This window comes from Hemicordylus capensis, chromosome 1, assembly GCF_027244095.1.
Source record: "Hemicordylus capensis ecotype Gifberg chromosome 1, rHemCap1.1.pri, whole genome shotgun sequence".
NCBI classification, from domain to species: domain Eukaryota; kingdom Metazoa; phylum Chordata; class Lepidosauria; order Squamata; family Cordylidae; genus Hemicordylus; species Hemicordylus capensis.
Genome location: NC_069657.1, coordinates 169,677,343 through 169,703,739, shown reverse-complemented (window position 1 = coordinate 169,703,739; position 26,397 = coordinate 169,677,343). Strand labels below are relative to the sequence as shown.

Genomic DNA, 26,397 nt, shown 5'->3' with positions numbered 1-26,397 from the left:
TGTGAGGCTTTGTAAATCAATTTTATTCAAAGTAAACATGTACTGGTTGTTTTCTTCCTATTGGGAACCACAATTTAAGACATTTTAACCTTGCTTACACTGTATGGCAAAAATTCTTCAGAATTTAATAGCATGGATGAGGTAGCGAAGAAAGTCTAAAAAGGCTAAAAATGCAACAATGTAGGATCAAGTTTCACAATACAGGGTTTAAGAAATATTCTTTCAATGTAGAAAGTTACAAGAATGAAGTAGTAACAGTTTTGGGTGAAGCAGACTCAAGGGCTAAAGAAGATATTAAAATCTGAAGAAACATTATTCATAGTGTCCATGTTCAATAAGTGTTAAAAAAAGTTACCCATAGTTCAAATAAAAGGTATTCAAGTATGTAGTACAAAGTTTTGCATTACGGCAACTGAATATTACATAGTAATTGATGCACAAGTAGTTACATCCTAGTGTAACTATGAACTGGATACATGCTCAACAATTTTGACTTAAAGCACTTTTAGTGTAGCTAGAGGGCTTAAACTTCAGACTTCCTTCTGAAATGTTTATAACCAATTAGAGCATAAACTGTGCAAGAACAGACGTTAATCAAATAGTGAATCCCTCTAAGACACGAGGATAACTTAATAAATTTTTTACATTAAATACCCAGTACGTAACACTTGCTACTATACTGAATTTATGCCGAGTTAACGTCCATGCATTTAGGGTCAAGCTGGTAAAAGTGAAACATTGACTTTAAAATCCCCATCAACATTCATCAACATATTGTTAGCTGCTTTGGGTTCTTTGGAAAGGAAAAGCAGGTTACAAGTAAATTGAATGGAATGAATTAACCATCATAATTTGTTTTAAAAGGCAGGTAACTGTGTAAACAGTAATATGACACTTACAGCCATAAAAAGTATACTAGTGGTTTAATTGGAGCGCAATTATTCAGAGCTGAAAAACAACCTCCAGTTTTGTTACTACAATCACAAGTACAATTCACGTAGCATACGTGACAATTATTTTATTGTCTGAGGTAAGGGAGGATCTGGGATACCAACAATTGTACTTATTTATTGCAAATATAGTATTCCACCTGTAAAGGAAATATGGCATTTCACTCACATAACATACACTTTTTGGGAATTCAAAACGTGGCCGTCAGTATGAAATGCTATGGAAAACAGTGATCCCTGTGCACTAATAACTTAAGTTAAAAAAACCTTACTAATTGCACTATATAACTTTACGTATTTCAGTTCTTAAATCACGTTATTCTATATAACCATTATTAACAGCTCTGTGTCTCTATTACTGCATCAAGCCAAACGTTTAAATGCACTTCCACATCAAAAAGATTATATAAACTTTATTTTCATTCCCCCTTCTGAAAGCTATCGTTTCAGCAGTTTTTTCTTTTAATTAAAAAAAATCACAAATAAAGGCCTGAGCAGTATCCACATTGCCTCACTGAGGATGTTGTGCCGTGGCTGACCATCCACAATTGGTACATGCTCCCCAGTCAGCGAAGTGCTCTTAGGAATGAGCTCCCAAGAAGGCCTACAGTTTAACATGAAGCGCCACTTTTGTTTATATTACTGCTGGATTCTGACACAAGGTAAAAGTTAGGTATATGTTATACTTACAAGCAGCTCCAATCCTGAGTATTTATGGTATATCTAAACATACAAAAATGTATGTACATTTCTCTCCACTTTTGTTGTAAACATTGTCAGTACACTTTACATATCCCTTCTTTGAAACATGCAAATCATACATACAGTATAAATACACAAAAAATTACACTCATTCATAAGCTAAGCAACAAAATTTGTGGCTGGCGTGTTCAGTTATAAATAATATAATCGATGCGTGAGGCATTCGATACAGCTAGAAGCAGCCATTCAATCTACTGTTCTTAACTGTGGTTGTGGAAATACTGTGATTTTTGCACCTTCCATGTCATTACAGTATTTTTAACACCATCATACGTGGAGATAGGCTCATTTACTATACCTCTTCTTTCAGAGTGAAGGATAAAGCAGCACTTACATATATTATATATATCTATCTATATAAAGTGGGGCAGCAACTGCTGGGGTTGCTCCTCTTAGACTGGAAGGTTTCCATTCTAATCATTCTTAAATAAAAAAGGGACCTAAACAATTGATTACATATTCATTCCTTGGGCACTTAACAGTGAATCCAGCATGTCGAATGTGTCTTTGTAGTCCATATGCTGGCTGTTTGTACTGTACTCGTGACTGGCATCAGGACCGTTCTCCACTGGGTTCTTGTCCAGTTTCACGAGGGTGCTGAGATGTCCGTAGCCCACCTGGTATGCGACAGGGGGAGGAGGGGGTAAGGGAAGGTTAAAAACAGAGTTGAGAGAGGATACATACTGCTTAACAGAGGAAGAACTAGATGAACTACCTGCACTTTTGGAACTTTTGCTCATTTTGGAGTGATGGTTGTGAGAAGCATCATTGCTGTACAGCTTCTTTCGCGAAGAGCCGGAACTAGAAGAATTGCCATCACTGCTCAAGCCAACCGGACTCCTCAGAATAGCTGGTGTCAATCCATCACTACTATGTTTACTGCTGCCACTACTACTGCCGCCGCCGCCACCGTGCGAATGGGAATGCTTATGACTGCTACCATGATGGCGGTTTGTGGAATGGTCCTTGTGCTTCTCCTTGCTGACATGGGGACTCGAGTGCTTGCTTTTGACACTGCCCTCGTCTGATGAGCTATGCCTCTCGGAGGAAGACACCTTGATTTTCATTTTCAGGTCTTCTTTACTAGAGTTCTTTTCTGTGGGTGGAATGGGTATCCGCAGTTTGAGTGACCCCATCTTTTCCTTTTTGTCAGCCATATGTTTTTCTGGCTTCTCTGCATTTGCCATAGGAATTTTCATTTTAATAGGAGATGTCACAGAGCTGTTACTTGCTGCTTGGGGTTGCGTGTGCTTTTTGTATTGTGGTTCTGTGCCCAAACAGTGTTCTCTTATGTCCAGTTCGAGGGTTTCTAGCTTGCGTTTCTCTCGATATTTATCCAATGACATTTTCTGAGGAATTATTACTGGGGCAGTAACAACATGCCCATGGTGTTTGTTTCCTGGCTTGTGTGCAGCAGAATGCTCGGAGAGTTTGTCAGATCTGTGATGCAACCCTGAATGCAATTGCAATGAAGTGCTTGGTTGAAAGTTTATGTTGAACTGACCACCAGGCAAAGTTGCCTCCTGTTTTTGAGAATATACCTGTTCTGTCCTTGTTTGTTCTTGGTGTTGAGGCCATTCTTGGTGTGATGGCAAACTATACGAGGTACTTGGCATTCCTGAAACTAGCATTGCCAGGTTTTCTTGACTGTCTTGAATAGAAATATTTCCTGAGTTCAGAGGAACTGGGGCAGGAAATGTGGATGTTGATTGCTTTTGGAAACTTGCATTTGCAGATACACCAGCAACAGCATCCACCAAAATGGAATTCTGAACCAGAGAGGAGCCAAGCAAAGAATTCTCAGATGCCTGACCATCTCCTTTAGGTTTCTTAGCAGCCTGATTAGCCTATGCAAGAACAAAAGAGTAAGCTATAAGATATATTCACAGGTAAGAGTACAGTCTCCAAGAAAATCTATGAGGCAAATGGAAGGTACTCAGTTTCCCAAGGAAAAGCAGCATGAAAGCTTACTATACAGGTGAAACTCGGAAAATTAGAATATCGTGCAAAAGTCCATTAATTTCAGTAATACAAATTAAAAGGTGAAACTGATATATGAGACAGATGCATTACATGCAAAGCGAGATAAGTCAAGCCTTAATTTGTTATAATTGTGATGATCATGGCGTACAGCTCATGAAAACCCCAAATCCACAATCTCAGAAAATTAGAATATTACATGGAACCAAGAAGACAAGGATTGAAGAATAGAACAATATCGGACCTCTGAAAAGTATAAGCATGCATATGTATTCAGTACTTGGTTTGGGCCCCTTTTGCAGCAATTACTGCCTCAATGCGGCGTGGCATGGATGCTATCAGCCTGTGGCACTGATGAGGTATTACGGAAGACCAGGATGCTTCATTAGCGGCCTTCAGCAATTCTGCATTGTTTGGTCTCATGTCTCTCATCCTTCTCTTGGCAATGCCCCATAGATTCTCTATGGGGTCAGGTCAGGCGAGTTTGCTGGCCAATCAAGCACAGTACACTGTATACTTTTCAGAGGTCCGATATTGTTCTATTCTTCAATCTTTGTCTTCTTGGTTCCATGTAATATTCTAATTTTCTGAGATTGTGGATTTGGGGTTTTCATGAGCTGTACACCATGATCATCACAATTATAACAAATTAAGGCTTGACTTATCTCGCTTTGCATGTAATGCGTCTGTCTCATATATCAGTTTCACCTTTTAATTTGCATTACTGAAGTTAATGGACTTTTGCACGATATTCTAATTTTCCGAGTTTCACCTGTATAATCATTCCGCACTGAACATTCAGTCCTGATAAAGAATGCACAGGTACATCAGTGAGTCCAATACAGGAGGAATGATCTTTCTCTTCTACTAGGGATGTGCACAAACCCCTGCTAACTGGGCAAAGAGGCACCTTTTAACGTGATGATTCTCTTTATTTAGCAGGGGGAGGGTAACTGGCCCTATCCACCCCCAGCACAGTACCTCCAGTGACTGTTGCTGGTGTCTATTTTATGTTTCTTTTTAGATTGTGAGCCCCTAGGGGACAGGGTTCCATCTTATTTGTTTGTTATTTCTCCATGTAAACCGCCATGAGCCATTTTTGGAAGGGCAATATAGAAATCGAACAAACAAACAAACAAACAAGTTTGGGGGGCGGAGCCCAGGAGCTTTACGGAAGAGGAGAGCAGGTCCTTAACTGCTTTCCACCACCCTATGCAACCTCCTGCTGAGGCGGCATGCATCCCAAGGAGCCAAGCGTGGCGTCAGCATGCAGATGGTGTCCATGCATGTGCTACTGCCACACAGGGCTTCTTGGGATGCATGCTGCCCCAGCAGAAAGCTGCATGGGGCAGCAGAGAGCAGGTAAAGACTTGCTCTCCTCTTCTGAAATCTCCCAAGCCCCACTCCCAAAACGTGCTCAAACCATGGTTTGTGCACATCCCTCTTATACTGATCTAAGTAAATCACTCAACTAGTAGAACCTAAACAGACTTTTTAAACAGTGATCTATAGTAGAATGCCAACTTTAAAGAAAGCCAAGAGCAGATCAGCAATAGTATGGTTGCAGCCATTTTTTTTACCACAATACATTCTTACCCTCCAATTTCGAATCCTCTTTAGCCTGCTAGGAGTTTTTTCTAATATCTGAAGAAACTCATGTGTTAATTCTGTGAAGGAAAAAAAATCAAACTATTTGAATAGCCAGCTCAAATCCTGTGGACCATTTATATATTATCTCTGCTACCCATGCCCAGCTATAAAAAAAGATTTGCAACACTACGGAGGCAGAAAACATGACCAAGACACTAATGCAATATTTTTGTTAGGATAGGGAGGTATTTAAAATCGCTACTTGGACACAAGTACAAGCAGGATGTTGGTCAAATCTTGCTATAGGCCACTTGTGAAGCGACTATAACTCCTGGATACATTGCTCAAAATTCCCTGACATGCACACTTAAGAATTCACACGTGCAGTGTGAATTTTGTATTCATCTTAGATTCTAGATGCACTAAACACCAACAAAGGCAAATATATTATGTGTCAGACTGTGTTCTTGGGTGATAACAGTTTTCAGGAAAACTAGCAAAGGTCATCTAAAGGGAACTAAAAAAGGCTTAGCAATTTCCCAAGTTACTCCCTTTTCATCCTTCTACGAAAGGATTAGCAATGAAATCAAAAGCAAAACAGCCAAATTATAGTTTTATACAGAATAATGAAGCTGACAGTACTTACCATCAAGTAATTCCAAAGTAACAGAAGGATCCACATATTCCCACCAATGTTTTCCATCAGTTGATACAGGAATCTCCCAGTTGGACCACTTGCAAGCCAAGTGTATACACACACATGCTATCACAGTTGGTTTGTACTGAAGACAAAATGTAGTAAGGTGCAAACTGTGGTCGGAAGTGTTTCAGGACAGAAGAACAGTCAAACATGGAAAAGAACAAACAAAAAGGAGAAATTGCTCATCACCACACTATTCAGGCGATTACAATGAAAATGTTTTTTCAAGGTTACAACTTTGGTACTTTTGTTGTCTTAAGATAAAAAGGTATTTATCTGGAAGAATTTTGATTTGCTTCTTCTAAGCAAACAGAGAACTACAATATTCTGTTCCTTCTTCAGTACATGCACTTTATACTAGGGAAAGCCAAAACATTGGCTTCTATGGACAAGAAGATATCTGCTAAAGTAAATTATTACACATTTCACCATCTTGAGATACGTATTTCATTAGAATGCTACTGAGAAAAATGAGCAAAGCAACAAGTAGAAAGAAAATCACTCCCACCTCTACCAGTCCAGACTGCACTACAGTTTCACATCAGTTGCTATCAAATAAGAATTACTAGTTAGAAACTACAGCCAGGCTAGTCTCTACTCTAGTTCAGAGGGACATACTCTCAGTTATTTGTCCAGAGAACCACAGCCTTAATGTTTATTTCCTCACTGAAAGTTGACCTCATTTGAAAGGTTGTTCCCACAACAGTGATATAAAAGGCAAAGGAGTATTTAACACAAAGACTAAGTGTATATAGATATATGTCATCTTTGAGCTTAAAGTCATCTGCTCTTTTCTATTTTATTTTCAACACATAAATTTTTATCCAAGCAAAGTCACTATTATATAGATATTTAGCTTCTAATTTATCCACCCAAACACTTCAAAAATATCCCTTTGGGAGACCCCTTATTTCTCATTTCCCCTTCCACACCACCTCCAGATAGTCTTTGACTTTAGTTTCTGTCAGTCCTCCTTATCCAGCAATTTCAATATTTTAAAATCAGCGCTTCCAAGATCCATCCTTTCCCCCACCGATGCCTTCATTCATCTCATCCAAATTTCCTTAGCCTTCTGCTCGATCTTTTCCTTCTATTCTATCAGTGTCTGAGTTAAAATACTAGTTCATCTCCAATATCCTAATACAGGGTTTCTCAAACGTCAGTCCCCAGATGCTGGATTACAACTCCTATCATCCCCAGCCACAATGGCATTTGGCCATTGTGGCTAGGGATGATGGTAGTTGAAGTCCAGCAACACCTGGGAACACACATTTGAGAATCCTTGTTCTAATCTATCTCCCAATATAAGTTCTCTCATGTCCTGGATCAAATTAGGCTCCTAGATTATATTTACGTTTCCTTGCCTAGAACTTAGCTACCTACACTTTTGCCTGTTACCCACTCTTTTGCCTATTGCTTTCATGCTCTCTCCAAGGGTGGAACAGCCAGCCCATCTATGCATTAGCCTAAACCTCCTCAAAGCCTATTTTCTCCACTACTCCAAAGCTATCAATCCACTATAGCTTCATCTTCTCTGTTGCGTTTAGCAGTAAATCTTATAGTATTTGCTGTTCATTTACATTTATCAGTGCCTTTCACCTCAATTCTGTCTGTTCTACTTAAATTTTAAAACCAGGATCATGGTTGATCAATAAATGTATTTTCCCCAGCTCCAAATTTTGTTTTAAGATGTATATTAGGAACCAGCCACCTCAGCAAGACTAAATATAACATGTGCTAGTTCTAATGTATCTAACAAAACCTTTTAATACTTTGATTTGGGTGTGGTTTTTTTAATTAAAAAAAAACAATGCTAAGTTTTTCATCAAGAAAAAAAATTGCCATTAGCTACAAGGATAAACTAAAAACAGCTTTGTACTTACCAAGATGCTCGGATTTCTAGGTTAAGTTTATCTCTCTGTAATCTTTAGCTGCTATTCAGGCTACCAATTTTAGACTTATGCACTCACAATCGAGAAAATGTGACCAGAAAGCACCACTACACTTCACATTGTGCATTTAACCCCTTTGTGCCATAGGCCCTTGTACAATACACCGCACTGCAAACAGGAAGGTACCACCACAGTAGATGGCCCAGTCGCCTCTTGCAACAAGGGTTAGACACAGGTAGGGGGCCCTGCAGTAAAGGAAGCTATAGTGTGCTACAACAGTGCAACAAAGAGGTTCAGGATAACAACCTGTTGGTAGCCATGAAATAGGATGTCTGTGCCAAATCCTTGCTCGCTGTAAGAAAGAGAGAACAAGTTAGCCATCAGTAATACTGTGCTTATCTTCCCAAATTAAAGTGCTGTTCATGTGAAGGTAAAAAGCTACTCATATGCAAATATCAGAAACAATTCACCCCAGTCTCCAAAAGCTAGTTGTTTCTACTCAGTTACTCCTCAAACTGGCCCACAAAGTTACTTGAAGTTCCCCTATTTATATACTTATATTTATCATATTCCTATACTGCATGACATGTGTATCTCTAGGCAGTGTACAAAATTTAACACAACAGTAAAAAACCATTAAAACAACTTCACAGAATAAAAAGTTAAAACTATTTCATGGGATAAAACAGTTTAAAATGTTTACTGCTTAGAACTACTTCTGATTAAGATCTTCACTACCTCAAATCTAACAAAGAGCAATTACATCTATTTATGGCAATTCAAAAAGAGGATCTTCTGCACAGTGTGAAGCTAACAAGTCAACATGAACCTGCTTCTAATATGTAAACTATAGATGAGTGAACCCTTTCAGATAAAGATTAAGGGGGCTGGCTGGAGTCCAGCCAAGGGAGCAATTGATAGTTGCTTGAAATCCTTAGCCCATCAAGAAAAACTTGATGAAATCTACAGTTGTGGATAAGCACTTTGATGCTATTTACTGGGCCAGACTGTGTGATTATTTATAACAAACACCTGTTTAGAAGTGTCCCGTGTTTTCTACACATGCTGTAAATCAGATTTGTTCTACCTCAACAAATATTTCCCACTTTACTAAAGAGAAACAAGAGTATACTCTTCCTGAAAACAAAGCTAAGTATTACAGCTCTTGCCAGCCTGCCTCTCTCCTAGAATCAAGAAATGGCACCTCAAAGTTCTTAGAAATATAGGAACATGGGAAGCTGCCTTATACAGAGTCAGACCATCGGTCTTTTATAGCTCAGTATTGCCTACACAGATTGGCAGCGACATCTCCAAGGTTGAAGGCAGGAGTCTCTCTCAACAATATTTTGGAGATACCAGGGAGGGAACTTGGTACCATCCAAATGCTCTTCCCAGATAGGCCCCATCCCCTGAGGGGAATATCTTACAGTACTCACACATGTCTCCCATTCAAAGCTGATTCAGTGCTGATGCAAGCATGAGGGGGCAAGGCCAGTCCTGCTAGCCTCACCTGTGGCATCATTTCACATCTTCCTGCTGCCTTATCTTCTGGGTAGGCTGGGGTTTTAAGCTACAAGTCAGCAGCACCAATGGAGGGCCTTCTGGCATCGAGCAGCAGCTTCTGCTGCCACCGCTTTGCTAAGCTGGGTCGCTTTCTCTCGTGTGCTTTCCCCCCAATGTCTCCCACCAACAGGCTTGCATACTTTGGGAGGAAAGTGCAGTGCACAACGACCATTGGTGGAAAACAGCAAAAGATAAAACAATCCAGCTAGTCATGCGGAAGCAACAGCAGTCATCATTCTGTGCTACAAGTGCCTCTCTCACCACCACTAACATGTATTTATACCCCCAGGATGTCCAGTAGGCAAGCTAGTCAGGAGATGGACAACACAGACAAGGAAACTGAGGCTGGCCCTGCCCCCTGGGATTGGCATCAGGGGGGTGGGCCAGCCGTGTCTTGGTGCAAGCACTGGGTACTCCTATCCTTTCAAAAGCCTAACAAACCAAAATCAAATGAGAACAGGGCTGGTGGTTGTAAAATACTTGCTAAGCAAGCCTAGAATTCTCTCTTTGGTGGTTTGTGAAAGCAATTAGGATAGGTGCTAATGGTACTGTATTCGCCACACATTACGCTTCTCATTTACCATTTAAATACAAGTCATTATTGCTATGTATAAGCTGTTCACACAAACACACACACACAAACAAGAACATTCAATGCTAACATGAAATGCCTTTGCTGCAACTAGTGACAAAACTAGTTCCCTGCAATTAGTGACAAGAGCTGAATGGAGACCCCACCTCCCCCCACCCACTGCTATTCCTCACCCATTCTCTCCTAAATATGGCATTTGCCACAGGCCTAAGTCAAGGGTTAAAAATGGCAGATTTGCAACAAGTTTTTCTAGAAAAAACTAAAAATGGTTTCCTAATGACCACCAACCAACCTAAATCCCCAGATATGCAACATCTCCCTGGCATGGCTCTACCAATTTAAAAAGCCAAGGCATATGTTCAGATGACGTCAACAACTTTCTTTGTTCTGCAAGCAGGACTACATTCGTATCTTTTACTGTTAATCAACACCCAGGTAATTACAGCCACTTAGCAAAGCCAGCACAACTGTCTTGGCAAAGCACTCTTTTCTTCCATTTGCTCTCTCCTGCTTACTGTGGCAGCCATTAGAAATCAGAGTGAAATAAACTCTTAAGTGTCATGATCAAGTCTATTTGAGGCCACTGCTTCCAGTTCTTCTATTTAAAGGAAACAGGAACAACAATGAGAATGTGAACTGCTTTGGTACAGGATTTGTCCCAAGGCATTTATGATTTCCTTATTCTAAAATGCATGCGGATTGGTTATAGGTACCTGGGGACTGAAACACGTTGCACAGGCTCACAAGCTATTAACTGACAGATTTAGTCCTAGCAGTCCTTGGTGGAAATTAAACTCTAGTTTAAGATGCTTAATTTAGACAACTAAGCCACAAAAAGCCAGTAAAAAATGTTTTAAACTGTTTTAAAATTGTTTTAAACTGATTTTAAATCTGTTTTTAATATTGTTTTAGATGTTTGAAAAAGGAAATAGTGAAACAGCTGTGAAAACTTTGACTACCTCCACTAACAAAACTGCATATACAGCACTGCAAGCAACCACAGATTCCCAGTACATTTTGCATACCGAGGACCAAGTGATAAGGCCTCACACAAACTCCCAATATGCATTTTTGGCCCATCTGATTGCAGAAAAGCCTGGGTAGCAAAGTGCCTTTGGAAGGAGAATTCTTAATTCACTTACTTTATATACGATTCTACCTTATGACATGGCCACCACATTCCAAGTCAACTCTACATTTCTCTTGACGCCAAATTGGTGAGTATGCACTTGCAAATTGTAAAGGTACTTAAAGTCACTTTAAAGAACAACTTTAACTTTAGGTTTAGAAGAAGCTAAATTGTCTTAAACCAACAAAAAAACTTTAGGCTCATCACCTGTGACCTGAAATTCTTCCATTTTAAAGTGCACCTTTTACAGAATCAGGTAAAACCAAAACCCAGCAGGATATTACTAGTGATTTACTCACAGTAGAAGTAATATTCCAGAAATAGTTTTAGCAACTCATACCACCACCATCACCACCTTCATAAAGAGATGTGTCAAAAGAATCAGTTAAATGGTACTGACCTCTCACTAACTGGGTACATTTCACAACATCTGTGTGCGGATGCTCAATGGTAATCTCAAAACCTGGAAAATTAAATAATGTAAGCAAAATATTTTATGGTTATGTTTCTCCTCACAACAACCCTGTGAGGTAGGTTAGGTTGAGAGAGACATGACTGACCCAGAGTCAGCCAGTGAGTTTCATAGCTGAACAGGGATTTGAACTGTCGCCCCATCCTACTCCAACATGCTATGTCTAATTAACTTTTTAAGTGTCTACATGTTTTCTACAGGTGTCTAGTTCAGTAACTAGACATTTAAGAATTCATTATGAATTCAATTTAGCTGTTCTGTTTTGAGGTTTAACTGGTCAATATTATATTACACCTTTTATGGTTTACTCTGTTGGGCTTCTGTGTGTATGTATTATTATGTCCTGGTCTGTGAATGTAATAAAGTCTTTAATTTGTTGTAAATCACCTATAGATTTTTATTAGGCTGTATAAAAATGTAATTAATTATGAAGAATTAACACAATTTAAAAGATACTGGCACTAGATATTTAAAATCCGATTTGCAGTACACATCTTACTGCTTTGTTACCATTAAAAGGTCCAATTACTGCAAAAACAGGAAGCTGAATTGAAAAACAATTCTGAAAGGAGAGACACCTGCATGCTGTAACTGTAAAGTCATGAATATGGTGGCTTACATTACTAAGATTCTCCCTCTGTAAATATATTTAATATGCTAATCAAGTGCATAGATACCCCATTACTGGAACTGCAGTATAATGTGAAAGTGCCATTGTTCATACAATAGCTCATGATATCACATGCAGTTTTACCATACTTACCTAAAGTTTGAAGCATTATTGTTTCAAGTATAACCAACTCTTGGGCCTGCTGAAGGTATGCCTATGGGGGGAAAAAAAGCTGAAACACTATTTTGAGAACTAAGTAGAATAAAAACTATTACAAATAAACTGATGGGCTGCCATCATTCATTTTGGATACCGTATTTTACGGACTATAAGACGCTACAGAATATAAGACGCACCTTAATTTTAATCCAGTTTTTCAGAGTTTTAACATATTAAACTGTTAAAACATATAAGACGCTCCTGAATTTTGGCGGATATTTTTCAAGGAAAAAAGTGAGTCTTATAGTCCATAAAATACGGTATACGTCTTAACTACAAATGACATCTAGAAAACTCTGAAGGAAAAAACATCAATTTGTCCTTCAAACTTCTTTTTCCCTCTCAAAGCTTCTGCTTAGAATCCACAGCAATGGTTACTAGCATGCCAGCACTCCTGCGACTGTTAGGTCATTACTTTCTCATTTTACTTCTAGGCATAGTGAGAGGAGGGGGGATTCCTGGGTTTCACCCCCTTCCCTCCCTACATGAGAAAGTAGTGCTTGAACAGAAGATAGTGTTTGAATGGGGGATTTCCCTGATCCTGGATGATGAATCAGCAAAGCATTTAAAGACATAAAACTCCCCTTCTAAATGGGGGTGGTAATAGTGTAAAGGCAGGGAGGATATGCATAGTGAGACAGATTCCTAGTATCACCACACAGAGATGAGATGGGGAACATCGGAACAGGCCAGTTTCAGTGGAATGAATGTTAACTGAAAGGAGCAGGGAGAGTATAAAGGACAGTGGTAAGCTTATTCACAGGACAGAACTCAAATATTTCCCCAGGTGGGTGGGGATAAGGAAGGCTTTTGCCAGTTAAGATAGCAGTTACTGGGGGAAAGCTAGTTTGAAGTCAATTATGTTAAGGCTCCTGCTGATGTTCTTTACTAATCCTTTAAAGAACAGTGCATTTGTTTAAGACACAACATACATTGCTCATTGTCCTCATTATAATAAAGCAGAATTGCCAGAATATTTAAAAAATGTGAAAGCTGCTCATCTACAGCAGATGAGGTTTGAAACAGTTAATCTAAGTGTCAACTGTGCTTTAGGATGTGAAAATAAGATTAAGCATATCATGTGTACATACATCACTCTTTGTGTCCAGCTGTGGCTCTTGAGGATTAAGGCAAGCATGCGATACTTTGATAACATGTTCTAGTTTCCGTGGCTGTTCTTCCACTTTTGCAGCCAAAAATAATGCAGTAGGAGATATAGCCTGTTGAAGAGATGCCTTCAGTTAGAAATCCAATAGCACCACAGCTCTCCTAAGCAGTTACTTCTAGTGAACAGGAGACTCTAAACAATTGTGATTAGGCCTTAAGGAGCTAGAAATAATTACTCTATGTAATGCATTTCTCTCACTTAACACTACAAAGTAGTTTTCCAAATATCGTTTGAAGAATAGGAAACAAGGGCCATGAGAAGCATCCCAAGTCCAATACATTAAAACATTTGTCCAAGAGATTATGATGGGCAATATATATGGCCCCCTAATGGCTTCAGGGAGCAGGACTGTTCTTTTCACTTAGAAGCAATGCAAGCTGCTCAGCTCAATCTGTTTGGGCATGCCACTTCTGGGGTAGTGGTGAGTCAACAATCAGTTTAAGGAGGCCTTAGAATCCATCTAATCCTGTCCTCTGCTTGATGCAAAAAATCAAGAGCTCAAGCATCTCCGAAGGCTGTCCTGTCCCTACTTGAAGACTTCCAAAGGGAAGACCCCAACCTCACCATTAGGAAATTTATCCTAATCAGGCATTCAGAAATGCACTTGCCAGTTTGCTGGAGTGAGTATCCCCAATCCTTTGGCAAGCAGGACACCCAGCAACAGACATATCTCCTTCCCAGAGGTCTCATTTCCAATGCCTTTTTCAAGAAGGTATGAAACAGGAGGAATCCTTTCTGAGCAGTAGGAGAGGGCTCCCACACTGTTTCTTACCCCCCTTCATATCCCACTGCAAATGACAGAAGAACTGCTCCTTTCCTAAGCCTTCTGCATGTGAGCCAGAAAGGATTTGAGGGAAGGATGGTGAGCACAAATAATGGCTGGCTAGTGAGTGAATCCTGGATGGATGGGTCCCTGCTCTTAATGTTCAACTGACATTTACCTTCCTGTAACTCAAGTCCACTTGAGCTATTTCTGCTCACGTGGGGGGCGGGAGGAGCAGAGAATAGGTCTTTGTTCATGTCTTCCCCGCCCCCCAATCTTCTCATTTCCAAACTAAAAATACCCACTTCCTTCAAACTTTCCTCATAGACATATTTTCCAGACCCCTAATAATCTTTCCTGTACTTCTTGGAACCTGTTCAAATTTCATTCATTATACATACATATACACACCCTGCACTTCTCTCTCTTAGCTAACATAAAAAATGAAAAAGCTTGGGTGAAAAAAATGTGTCTTTACAACAAAAATTTATATACTGCTTTTCAAAAAAGTTTTCAAAGCGGTTTACATACATAAATAATAAATAAATAAATAAATAAATAAATAAGACGGCTCCCTGTCCCTGAAGGGCTCACAATCTAAAACTTTAAAGACTTCTTCCAAGTTGTTAGAAATGGGGAGGCTCTTATTTCAACAGAGTACATTCCAGAGTCTTGAGGCTGCAACAGAGAATGCCTATCCTTGTGCAGCTACCAGACGAGCTGGTGGCAACTGCAGATTAACCTCTCTGGAATATCTCAATGGGTAATGGGGCTCATGGTGAAGAAGACCTTCTCTCAAATACCTAGCCTAAGCTGTTTAGGGCTTTAAAGGTTATAGATAACCAGCACCTTGCTCAGAAACTTGTTGGTAGCCAGTGTAGTTCTTTCAGTACAGGAGTAATATGGTCTCTTCAAGATGACCCGGAGACCAATCTGGCTGCCATATTCTGTACTAACTGCCATTTCTGGACTATGTACAAAGGCAACCCCACATAGAGCATGTTGCAGTAGTCAAGTCTGGAGGTGACCAGCATATGTACTACTGTTCCAAGATTGTTTATCTCAAGCAACGGATGCAGGTGGCGTATCAGCCAAAGCTGGTAGAAAGCACCTCTGGCCACCGCCTTGACCTAAAACACCAGTAGAGGTTTGGATCCAGAAGCACTCTCAGACTGTGTGCCTTCTGGGGAAGTGTGACTCTCATCAAGAACTGGCAGATCAAAATTATCTCCCAAATTCTGACCCCACACAATAAGTACCTCAGTCTTATTTGGATTCAGTCTCAGTTTGTTATCCCTCATGCAGCCCATCACTGCCTCCAGGCAGACATTTAGGGAGGTTATGCCTTCTCCTGATAATGCTGACATGGAGAAACAGTTTTGGGTGTTATCAGCATACTGATAGCACCCTGCACCAAATCTCCTGATGATCTCTCCCAGTGATTTCAAGTAGATGTTAAAAAACATTGGAGAAAATATGGAGCCCTGGGGGCGGGGGCGCGTCATATAAAAAGTCCACGTTTTGAAGAGCAACCTCCTCCAAGGGACACCATCTGGAATCTGTCCAAGAAGTAGGACTGGAACCACTGCAAAGCAGTGCCTCCCACTCCCAAACCCCTCAGATGCTCCAGGATACTATGGTCGACACTATCAAAGGCCACCAAGAGATCCAAAAGGACCAACAGAGTCACTCTTCCTCCATCAGTTCCCATTGCAGATCATCCATCAGGACAACCAAGGCAGTCTCCACTTCATAGCCTGTCCGAAAACCAGTTTGAAAAGGGGTCTCGATAATCAGTTTCCTCCAAGACTGTCTGGAGCTGGGAGGCCACCACCCTCTCAATTACCTTGATCAACCATTGAAGGTTGGAGACAGGCTTAGAGTTGCTCAACTCTGAGGTATCCAATGCAGGCTTCTTCAGAAGTAGTTTAATAATTTTTTCCTTAATACAGGAAGGCCTCCTGCCCCAGAGAAGCATTTATAATATCTACCAGGACTTCTATAACAACCCCGCTGCCAGACAGTACAAGCCATGTGGGACAAGGGTCAAGAGTACAGGTGGTAGGCCACACCATTCCAAGCAGCTGGCCCACATCATCAAGAGTCACAAACTGAAACTGATCCAGCCTAACCACTAAGAGGAGTTGCTGGACACTTCCTCATTAGGCTCTGCAATAGTTGTGGTGCCTGAGTCTAAGTCGGCCCAAATATGAGAGATTTTATCCACAATACACTCATTAAAAACGTCACAGTGGGTAACTGATGGTTCCAAATTCTGATTCAACAGAGGAGGGGCACATACTAGCCCTCTCACAATCTGAAACTCTTCCTCTGGATGTGAGCTTGCGGATGCAATACAAGCAGAAAAGAAACTTCTTTGCTGCACCTACTGCCTGAGCACAAGTCTTCAAAAGTGCTCTATGTTGTAATCTGTCGGACTCAAGTTGAATCTTTCTCCACTTGCACTCCAGTCACCTACTTTACCGCTTCAGCTCCCATAGTACCTCTGTATACCAAAGGCCCAGTTTTGAAGTGGGCCGGAGAGGATGCTTAGGAATGATCATGTCTACTGCCCTGATGAGTTTGCAGTTCCAGTTCTCCACCAGGGCATCAAGAGAATCACTGGCAGAGCCAACACTAAATCTTTCCAAAAGGCTTCTTGGAATCTTATTGGATCCAATAATCTTCTTGGGTAGACCATCCTAATAGGTCCCTCACCCCTGCAAAGCTGGGGCATGATTGTGAGTCTAACCTTAACCAGATGGTGGTCCGTCCATGACAATGGAGAAATAACTGAAGTCCCCAACCATGGAACACCACCCTGATCAGAGTAAAAGTCCAGATCAACCATGTGACCAGCAACAATTTGTCCTTAAAATGGGCAGAGTAAACTAGGTGAGGTTTGATCAGTGCAGAGCACCATGAAATAATTATTTCCTATGATGTAAAAACGATAGCATATTAATGCAGACCAAAACTGCATTAGATTTTTTTGCAGTTGCATCATACTACTGACTTATGTCCAGCTTGGACAGATTGCAGTTACAAGATCCTTTTCACATTGTACTACTGCCAAGCCAAGCATCTCTCACTATACCTGTTTTTGTGTTTTGGCCTTTGACCCAAGTATAGAATTTTGCATTTTTACTCTTTTCTGAAGGGAAAGGGGCTTATGACATCACCATATCTGTGATGTCCCCCTTTAATAATGTTTCAATTTTCAGCCTGATAAACCAAATTCACAACACATAGGAGGGATTCTTGTCAAAAGCTACCATGTAAAAAGAAACTGAAAGCAGCATTAGTGCTACTTAGAAGTACTGGTTTTTTGTTGAATTTTACTTTGTTTCAGTCCAGTTGGCTATTCTATCATGATCTTCTTTCTTCTGAGGTGTTGCTAACCCTGCTAAGTTTGTTTTATCTCCAGATTTGATTATGATTTCCTCCATCCCTTCATCTAACTCACTCATAAAAACACTAACAAGCACTGGGTTTAGGACAAAACCCATGACACCCTGTTCAAAACCTCATTCTGGTTTGGAGGAGTCACTAATAAGCATTCTTTGTCAACCAAAATGTCATGAGAAACTTTGTCAAATGCTTTGCTTAAGTCCAACTACATCCACTGCATTTCCAAAATCCACTTCATCTGTAGTCTTGTGGTAAAGGTAAAGTGTGCCGTCAAGTCGATGCCAACTCCTGGCGACCACAGAGCCCTGTGGTTGTCTTTGGTAGAATACAGGAGGGGTTTACCACTGCCATCTCCTGTGCAGTATGAGATGATGCCTTTCAGCATCTTCCTATATTGCTGCTGCCCGCTTTAGGTGTTTACATACCAGCGGGGATTTGAACTGGCAACTTCTGGTATTCCATCTGTTCTCCATGATTTTCTCAAGATGGTAGATAGATTGAGAGTATACAAGCAAGTTCTTTTACAATCAATTCATTCAACTCTGAAGATGTGAACTCCTTTAGATAGGTGGTTCCTAAACTCTTTATCCATCTTTTGCTGAAAAGCTGAACTCTAACCATTCATGTCGCTTTTTACCCAGTTATCTTTTAGGGAGTTAGGAATCAAGCAATTCCTCCTTTTGTCACCTGTTACCACAACAAATTTTTATATACTACTACGAATTTTTATATACCGCTCTTCAACCAAAGCTGTCAAAGCTATTTACATAGAAAAATAAGCAATACATTAATAAGATGGCCCCTGTCCCCAAATGGCTCACAATCTAAAAAGAAACATAAGGTTGACACCAGAAACAGCCACTGGAGAGATGCTGTGCTGGGGTTGGATGGGGCAAATTGCTCTCCCCCTGCTAAATGGAAGAGGATCACCACTTTAAAAAAGTGCCTCTTTGGTCAGTTAGCAGGGGTTTAACATTTCACCATCTCTACCAAAGGCAGAACTACTTTCTTTTCTCTTACTTCACATACCTGAAAAAGCCCAGCTTCAGCTCATTCTGAACACTAGTTTTCCCAATACTATCCCTGTAAGTCTGGGCTACATGTCTGCACTCACTTTCCCTTTAGGTTCCCATTACTTAAAACTTCTGCCAGTTCTTTCCTATTGGTAAGATTCAAGTCAAGCACAGCCAACATTTCTTTCTTTACCTTCCAGAAGAGGAAGCGGTCAGCAAGTCACATTAGGAATGAACTGAGAGCTGAGCTTGTCTCCCAACAGGCATCAGAATAACTAGAGTCTCCTCTGCCACCAATACATTAATCCTTGTTTTCTTGAAGCATCTGAAGAATCCCCTGCCCACTGAGCAGAGGCACCTTTGGTGATTCTCTTTATTTAGCAGGGGGAGAGCAACTGGCCCTATCCATCCCCAGAACAACATCCCTCCAGTGGCTATTGCTGGTGTCTATCTTATCTTTCTTTTTTAGATTGTGAGCCCTTGGAGACAGGGAGCCATTTTATTTATTTATCTCTATGTAAACTGCTTTTGGGAAATTTTGTTGAAAAGCAGTATATAAATATGCGTCATATTTGTATCTTTCCAGAAACAAAATATAGCATGAACCACACTCTCTTCTTGGTAAAGCAGTCTGTAGTAAACTTCAACTACATTTTTTTAAAATGTTATCAATTTATTTGTATCCAGATACTCTCCACTGGGCTACCATGTTAACTTTTGGATTTCTGTGCCAGTCTGCACATTTTGGGGATACAGTGTTACTCCCTTTCCCTTGCATCTATTCTCTCTGAACAAGTTATATCCAGTCCAAGTTGGATATATCCAAGTTATATCCAATGCTATATTCCAATCCTGGGAATCAGGATCCTCTCTGAATCTCAAGAGGGCCACCAGATGCATTCCACGGAAGTCTTTCAGTACCTACTAAACATGCATTTGTTCTGCCCAGCCCTTGGATAGCCTCTAGTTTAATTCTGATGTTGGGTTTTTTAGGCAGCTTCCTACATATCATTTTTAAGTTGTTGTAAACTGTTTGAGCTATAAATACCACTTCTTATAAAACTGAAATTAGTAACCCATACTATTTAAATATTTTTTTAGAATTACAAGTTAGTAGTTGCTGCATACATTTGCTAAACATTAATAATAGCTAGAAAATGGTCAAGTCAAAACTACTGTTACTAGAAATACACCCAGACCAAAAATTAATTTTCAACATCACATTTAGTTGATTGTGCTTCATCTATGTGGGTCATAAAATTACTAAAATCTACAGTAGCTGGCTTGCTGTATTGGATTCTATATTGCAAAGACAAAATTAAGAAGTCTGGCAGCCCATCAAACTAACAGCAGCAATAACTTCTTAGTTTGTATCCTTTGCCCTGCTTGATAACACAACTCCACCATCAAGAATATCATGATCAAACACTTCAGTAGATGCATAGAACTACTGAAAATGCACTTTGTGGTGTTCGCACACACTTTTTATGTTGAGCCCTTTACCACAAGAAAGAAAAGTAGTATCTATTCATGTGAAGAAATCTGTACAAATAGCATTTAACAATCAGGCTGTTTTAAGTAAAAAAAATTCTGATCCTAACTGCTTTCATTCTAAACAAGTAAAGATGTTGCTTACAACCGCTCCCTGTCCATCTAAATGGAACAGGTTAGGTCAGACTCATCATCTATGTCAGCCAACTCAAGGTCATCGATTGCTTCTAGGAGGCAGAAGTATTGCATTCAGGCTTCCTGAATATAAAGCAGTAGTATACGCCACCTTCACTATATACTACACAAAGAACTGCCAAAAAGCTGGCTGCAATAAAACTATGTTTTCTGGAAGCAAAATAAAGCCATCCAAAACTTCAGCCTTAGAGTTAATTCAAGACTATAAAACTCCTTGGCTAAAGTCAAAGGAGTTATTTGCTCATATTGTAAGCACATTTGCAGCCTGTGTTTTCGTTTATGTTGGTAGCTTCCTTAATTTTGGTTGGCTATAGTTAGCTGCAAAAATAGCAAACAAAGCTTTGGCTATATACATGCTTCCATCATGTGCATGTAATACGTCTTTGGATCATAAGTCTCAACTTCAAGGTTAAACAGTTTCAGCCTTTCAATTGTACACAGCCAGTTTTAGAAAGAATGATTACCACACAGATACTAAGCCTCCATATTTTACTGAACATATATGTATTGCACAAATCTAAATAGCATTATTTTTCTTCCACCCCCTCCAACACACATATACAAGGTTAAAGAAGGAGACAAACAATCTAGGGAAAGTTAGTTGAGGTAAAGTCCTATTACATTTGTGTAAACAGAGTTTTCATTGCTATTTTTGTTGAATTGTGATCAATGGCTTTTTAATGCATGTATATTTGGCTAATTAGCCTATGCGAGGGATTTGGTAATCTGTGGCTTACCAGGGCAGTAGCCCAAGTAAGTATACTTGCGTATCTCCAGAACACAAAAGCTTTCTCAAATTGTTACAATTGTTGTCTGTGTGACATTGTAAGCAACCATTTCACACTTTATTTATGCAAAACTGTACTTAACAGTTGTACTGTAACTTCTGGAACTTGGGAGCTGCTTCATTCTGTCACTGCTCCAGTTAGGACACCAATCTCGTCCAGAATGCAGATAATAAAGTTATCCTTAGCTGAAGTCACTGCTTGGCTCCCCCAGTTCATCTATCTGGGATTTCAACTCCTGAGTAATCCCTTCCTTGTTCTGGAGAGACGGTTCTCCCATTGTGTATACATACTACATAGAGTAATCCACATACCTACCTACATATAATGCATACATAGTAGTTTGAGACCTAAAAGAAACAAGGTGACTAACCTGTGTAAAGCTTCTTTACCAGGATATTTGGAGGAAGTTCTCTCTTACCACATAAGAACAGCCCTGCTGGATGAGGCTCAAGGCCTACCTAGTCCAGCATCCTGTTTCATATAGAGGCCCACCTGATACCTCTGGGAAGCCCACAGGCAAGAGGTGAGGGCATGCCCTCTCTCTTGCTGTTGCTCCCCTGCAACTGGTACTCAGAGGCATTTTGCCTCAGAGGCTGGAAGTGGCCTATAGCTACCAGACTAGTAGCCACTGATAGACTTGCCTTCCATCAATTTGTCCAAGCCCCTTTTAAAGCCATCCAAGCTAGTGGTCATCACCACATCCTGTAGCAGAGAATTCCATAGATTAATTATGTACTGTGTGAAAAGGTACTTTTTGTTGGTCCTAGAATTCCCAGGCTTCAGTTTCATGGGATGACCCCTGGTTCTAGTGTTGTGAGAGAGGGAGTGAAATTACGGTCTACTCTCTCTATTCCATGCTTAATTTTATATCATGTCTCCCCATAGTCACCTCTTTTCCAAACTAGAAAGCCTCAGATGCTGTAGCCTTGTCTTGTAAGTAAGGTGCTCCAGACCCCTGATCATCTTGGTTGCCCCCTTCTGCACCTTTTCCAGTTCTACAATGTCCTTCTTAAGATACAGTGACCAGAACTGCATGCAGAACTCTGAATGTAGCCACAGCATAGGTTTGTATAAGGGCATTATAATATTAGCATTTTTATTTTAAATCACCTTCCTAATGATCCCTAGCATGGAATTTGCCTTTTTCACAGCTGCTGCACACTGAGTTGACACTTTTAATGTCCACCATGACCCCAAGATCTCTCTCCTAGTCAGTCACCTACAGCTTGGACCCAATCAGCGTATATGTGAAGTTAGGGGTTTTTTTTTACTCCAATATGCATCACTTTACACTTGCTTACACTGAATTGCATTTGCCATTTTGTGTCCCCTCACCCAGTTCTGAGAGATCTTTTTGGAACTCCTCACAATCTGTTTTGGATTTCAGTAACATAAATAGCTTAGTGTCAAATGCAAATTTGGCCACTTTGCTGCTTACCCCTACTTCTAGATCATTTATGAACTTGTTAAAGAGCACTGGACTGGTCCCAGTACAGATCCCAGGGGGACCCCACTTCTTACTTCCCTCCATTGTGAATACTGTCCATTTATTCCTACCCTCTGTTTCCTGTCCTTCAACCAGTTACCGATTCACACACGAACCTGTCCACTTATCCCATGATTGCTAAGTTCACTCAAGAGTCTTTGGTGGAGAACTTTGTCAAAAGCTTTTTGGAAGCCCAAGCATACTATGTCAACCAGATCACCTTTATCTACATGCCTGCTGACACTCTCAAAGAACTCCAAAAGTTTAGTGAGGCAAGACTTGTCCTTGCAGAAGCCATGCTGGTTCTCCTTCAGAAAGGCCCTTTCCTTTATATGTTTAACTATTTTGTCTTTAAGTATGATTTCCATCAATTTCCCTGGCTCTACTGTTTAGCCATACTGGTGTCCTACTGAACTTGGTATCGCCTACTTCTTGGTAAACATTTCAACTGAGCGTCTAGTATTGTGGTTTTGAATAAGTCCCAAGCTTTCTGGAGTGATTAGACCCTCCTGACTTTCCCTTTCATCTGTTTCCTTTTTACCAATCCCCTCATTTTTGAGTTTCCTCTTCTGAAGTCCAATGTACCTGTGTTAGATTTCCTTGGCAGTGCTCTACTCGCATATAAGTTGAATTGGATCCCACTATGGTGCAGCAGGGAAGCAACCTGCCTAGAGAGCAGGAAGCTGTTGGTTCAAAACCCCACTGGTGTGTTTCCCAGAATATAGGAAACTCCTATATCGGGCAACAGCGATATAGGAAGGTGCTGAGAGGCATCATCTCATACTGCACAGGAGGAGGCAATAGTAAACCCTTCTTGTATTCTACCAAGAATACTATATTGCTCTGTGGTCGCCAGGAGTTGATGGCACCACCTTTCTTTTTCCCCTTGGTCACTATTTCCCAGTGGTTCTACAACTCTTGACATCTCACACCAGGTTCTGCACACCACCCAGGATTAAGTCCCAAGATTGCCTTCTCTCTGGTTGGTTCTGCAACCAACTGTTCTAAGGCACCATCATTTAGCATGTCTAGAAATTTGGATGCCTCTGTCAATACCCCAATGTGCATTTCCCCAGTCTATGCAAGGGTAATTGAAATCACCCATTATTATAGATCTGTCTCTCTTTGATCCCTCTCTGATTTGCTTCCCCAACTCCAGGTCATTCTCAGTGTTTTGATCCAGAGGGTGATAGCTCATCCCTATTAATACATTTCCTTTCAGTCCTCATAATGTCACCCACAATTATTCTGCAGAGGACTCCAGTCCTCCTAGGTTCTCTAGCTTGTTGGAGTCTATCCTTCCTTGAATATACATTGCTACTCCACCCACAATCCTCCCCTCCCTGTCTTTTCTGTAGAGTTTGTATCCGGCAATAACAATGTCCCACTGGTTCTTACATGTTCCACCAGGTTCCCATTATTCCCACTATATTTCTGTTTTCATTAGCAACCAAGCACTTCACCTTGCCCATCTTGGCTCGGAGGCTTCTGGCATTGGTATATAAATACGTATACGCTGAGTCTCTTACCTGACATTGGCTTGTGCTATCTCTCTTACTGTCACTTGACCTTTTTGACTAGTTGTCATGTGTTTCTGTCTGCTCTACTCCTGGTTCTACTCTTTCCCCTTCTGCTTTATCTGAAGTGTTTGCACCCTGAGGAGCTATTTACAAGCATGCATCAATAGCATTATAAACTTAGTTTAAAACTGCAAGGATAAAGCTAAAGCATCCCCAACACACCACCAAAATTACATTCTAAATCACACAAGAGTGCAATTCCAAAAATATCACTTATTAAAACTTAGACATACTTACACTTCTATTGAATTTTGAGAATGAATGATGCATATAAAACCTGTGCATGTAAACAATTGCAGTATTAATTGTAAGTTGAGATCTGAAAAAGGAGTTATGGAAGTTTTTAAATTAATTTTTGAGAGAGACTTAAGTTGCTCAAGTCAAATACTGAAGTATAAAAGAGAAAATGCTGTATTTACCCAAACTGAAGAAGACTCTGAATTTAAGGGAAATTTAAAGTTTCCCTTTTAAAAGTAGAGATTAAATACAGGTTATACCTGCATTTACACCGAAGGAACAAGACTCTATTTCCTTCATTTTCATTCACATAGGCTCACTCACTTAATAAACCAAACCCAAGGTACAGAAAATATTTTTAGATGGCTTTAGGCATTCCCCTTGCCAGTTGCATACTATTGCAATGGCTTTCAAAATTTTCTGCTTTAAATATCCATAATGTCCATTTAAGAGGACCAATGGATTTTTGCTTTTTGTAATGTTGGATATCACCCAATAAAGTGACCATTGGATATCACCAAATATCATTCTTTTTTTAAAGGAAGAGGCCTAAAACGGAGCAACTAAGAGCATTTGCCATAACATAGAAGCTGTTCTATGCAAGTTATTCAACTTCATCCAATTACAGTTTCGATATGCAGGAAAAACATCAGATCTTGATGCTGGTCAAAAACAAGCTTGACTTACATTGAGCAATTCCCTACGAGTGTGTATTTGCATGTATGCACACTTATCTGAGCATACTTACACACCCTTGAATGGAAAGTAACTTGAAAAATAAAAATCCCATCAAAGCATCCCAAGATCTACTATGACACACTGGCTCGTCCTAACGGCACCACCACAACGGTTACTTAAAGGAGAAACCCCTTGTTGAAGCCACCTCCTTTTGGAGCACCAAGACCAAAACCTGCTCCACGAACTAAGTCCATTCACACCTGCCAGGGCGGCCTGGGGCAGTTGAACGCCTGTGGGGGCCGCTGCGAGGAATGAGCCAGGCGGGGCCTCAAGGCACCCCTCGCACGGACTCCTTCGTTCTCACCGAGAAAGCGCGGGGTGGGGGGCTGCAGCCCCTTTCCTGACTCTACCTCGGAGAAACGGGGAGGAGCCAGCGGAGACCAGGCCTCCGTGTTTCCTGGCGGGCCTCCCTCGTATCGAGAAAGCGCTGGGATGAGCCGCCGCCCGGCAGGCCTTTTTCCCGGCTTGACTCAGAGGGCGTCGTCGTCGTGGCAGCTTCCTGCCTTCCTCCCCCGCCCCCCGGGACCCCAGCTCTCTTCTCTCCCGGCCCATAAGGGCGCCCTCCGAGACACTGCCCCGTCCCTTTGTGTCTTTCCGCCCCCCTCACCCCCGTCCCGTCCCGTCCCATAAAAAGGATACACGTTGAGGCGCTGGCCCATGTCCTGGATCAAGTTGGCCGCCTGCTGCCGGTACGAAAGCTCCTTGTCGGCCTCGATGCCGCAGCGACGCGATGGCGTGTGCTCCAGCTGCTCCCGGCTGAAGAACCAGCGCGGACTTCCTGCGCCGCCTCCGCCAGCTCCGCGCGAAACCGAACTCGCGCCAGGTCCGGCACCCGCCACAGCCGCCGCCATGACGCTCCTTCCTCCTCCTCCTCCTCCTCCTCCCGCAACAGAAGCAGCGCCCGCCGCCGGCGCGCCCGACTCCTCCTCTACTTCCTCCATCGGGGCTCTTCTCGCGAGAAATGAAATCCGCAAGAATGAGCCAGGGGTTTTCGCGACGCTCCTGACTTTAATCAACTATAGAGTCGCGGCGGTCCTAGACATTGAAAAAAGTACCCCCATAGAGGTA

General features: G+C 41.0%; 1 protein-coding gene across 3 annotated transcripts; it reads right to left on the bottom strand.

Annotated features, from left to right (window-relative positions):
- Positions 1–26,291, bottom strand: CCNT2 (cyclin T2). 3 transcript variants are annotated; one of them, XM_053253592.1, is made up of 10 exons: positions 25,969–26,285; positions 24,592–24,673; positions 13,551–13,679; positions 12,394–12,454; positions 11,559–11,621; positions 8,181–8,226; positions 5,929–6,092; positions 5,289–5,359; positions 2,428–3,559; positions 1–2,329 (listed from the first exon to the last, which is right to left on the bottom strand). In XM_053253592.1, exons 1-10 carry the CDS (start codon positions 26,268–26,270, stop codon positions 2,265–2,267), a joined length of 2,115 nt encoding a protein of 704 aa, XP_053109567.1. In that variant the 5' UTR covers positions 26,271–26,285; the 3' UTR covers positions 1–2,264. The 3 variants fall into 3 exon arrangements, 2 of the variants coding, with proteins under 2 accessions (XP_053109567.1, XP_053109557.1); XM_053253582.1 differs by having other exon boundaries at positions 1–3,559; XR_008308113.1 differs by lacking the exons at positions 1–2,329; positions 2,428–3,559; positions 5,289–5,359 and having other exon boundaries at positions 5,954–6,092; positions 7,866–8,226; positions 25,969–26,291.
- Positions 26,292–26,397: the final 106 nt, after the last annotated feature.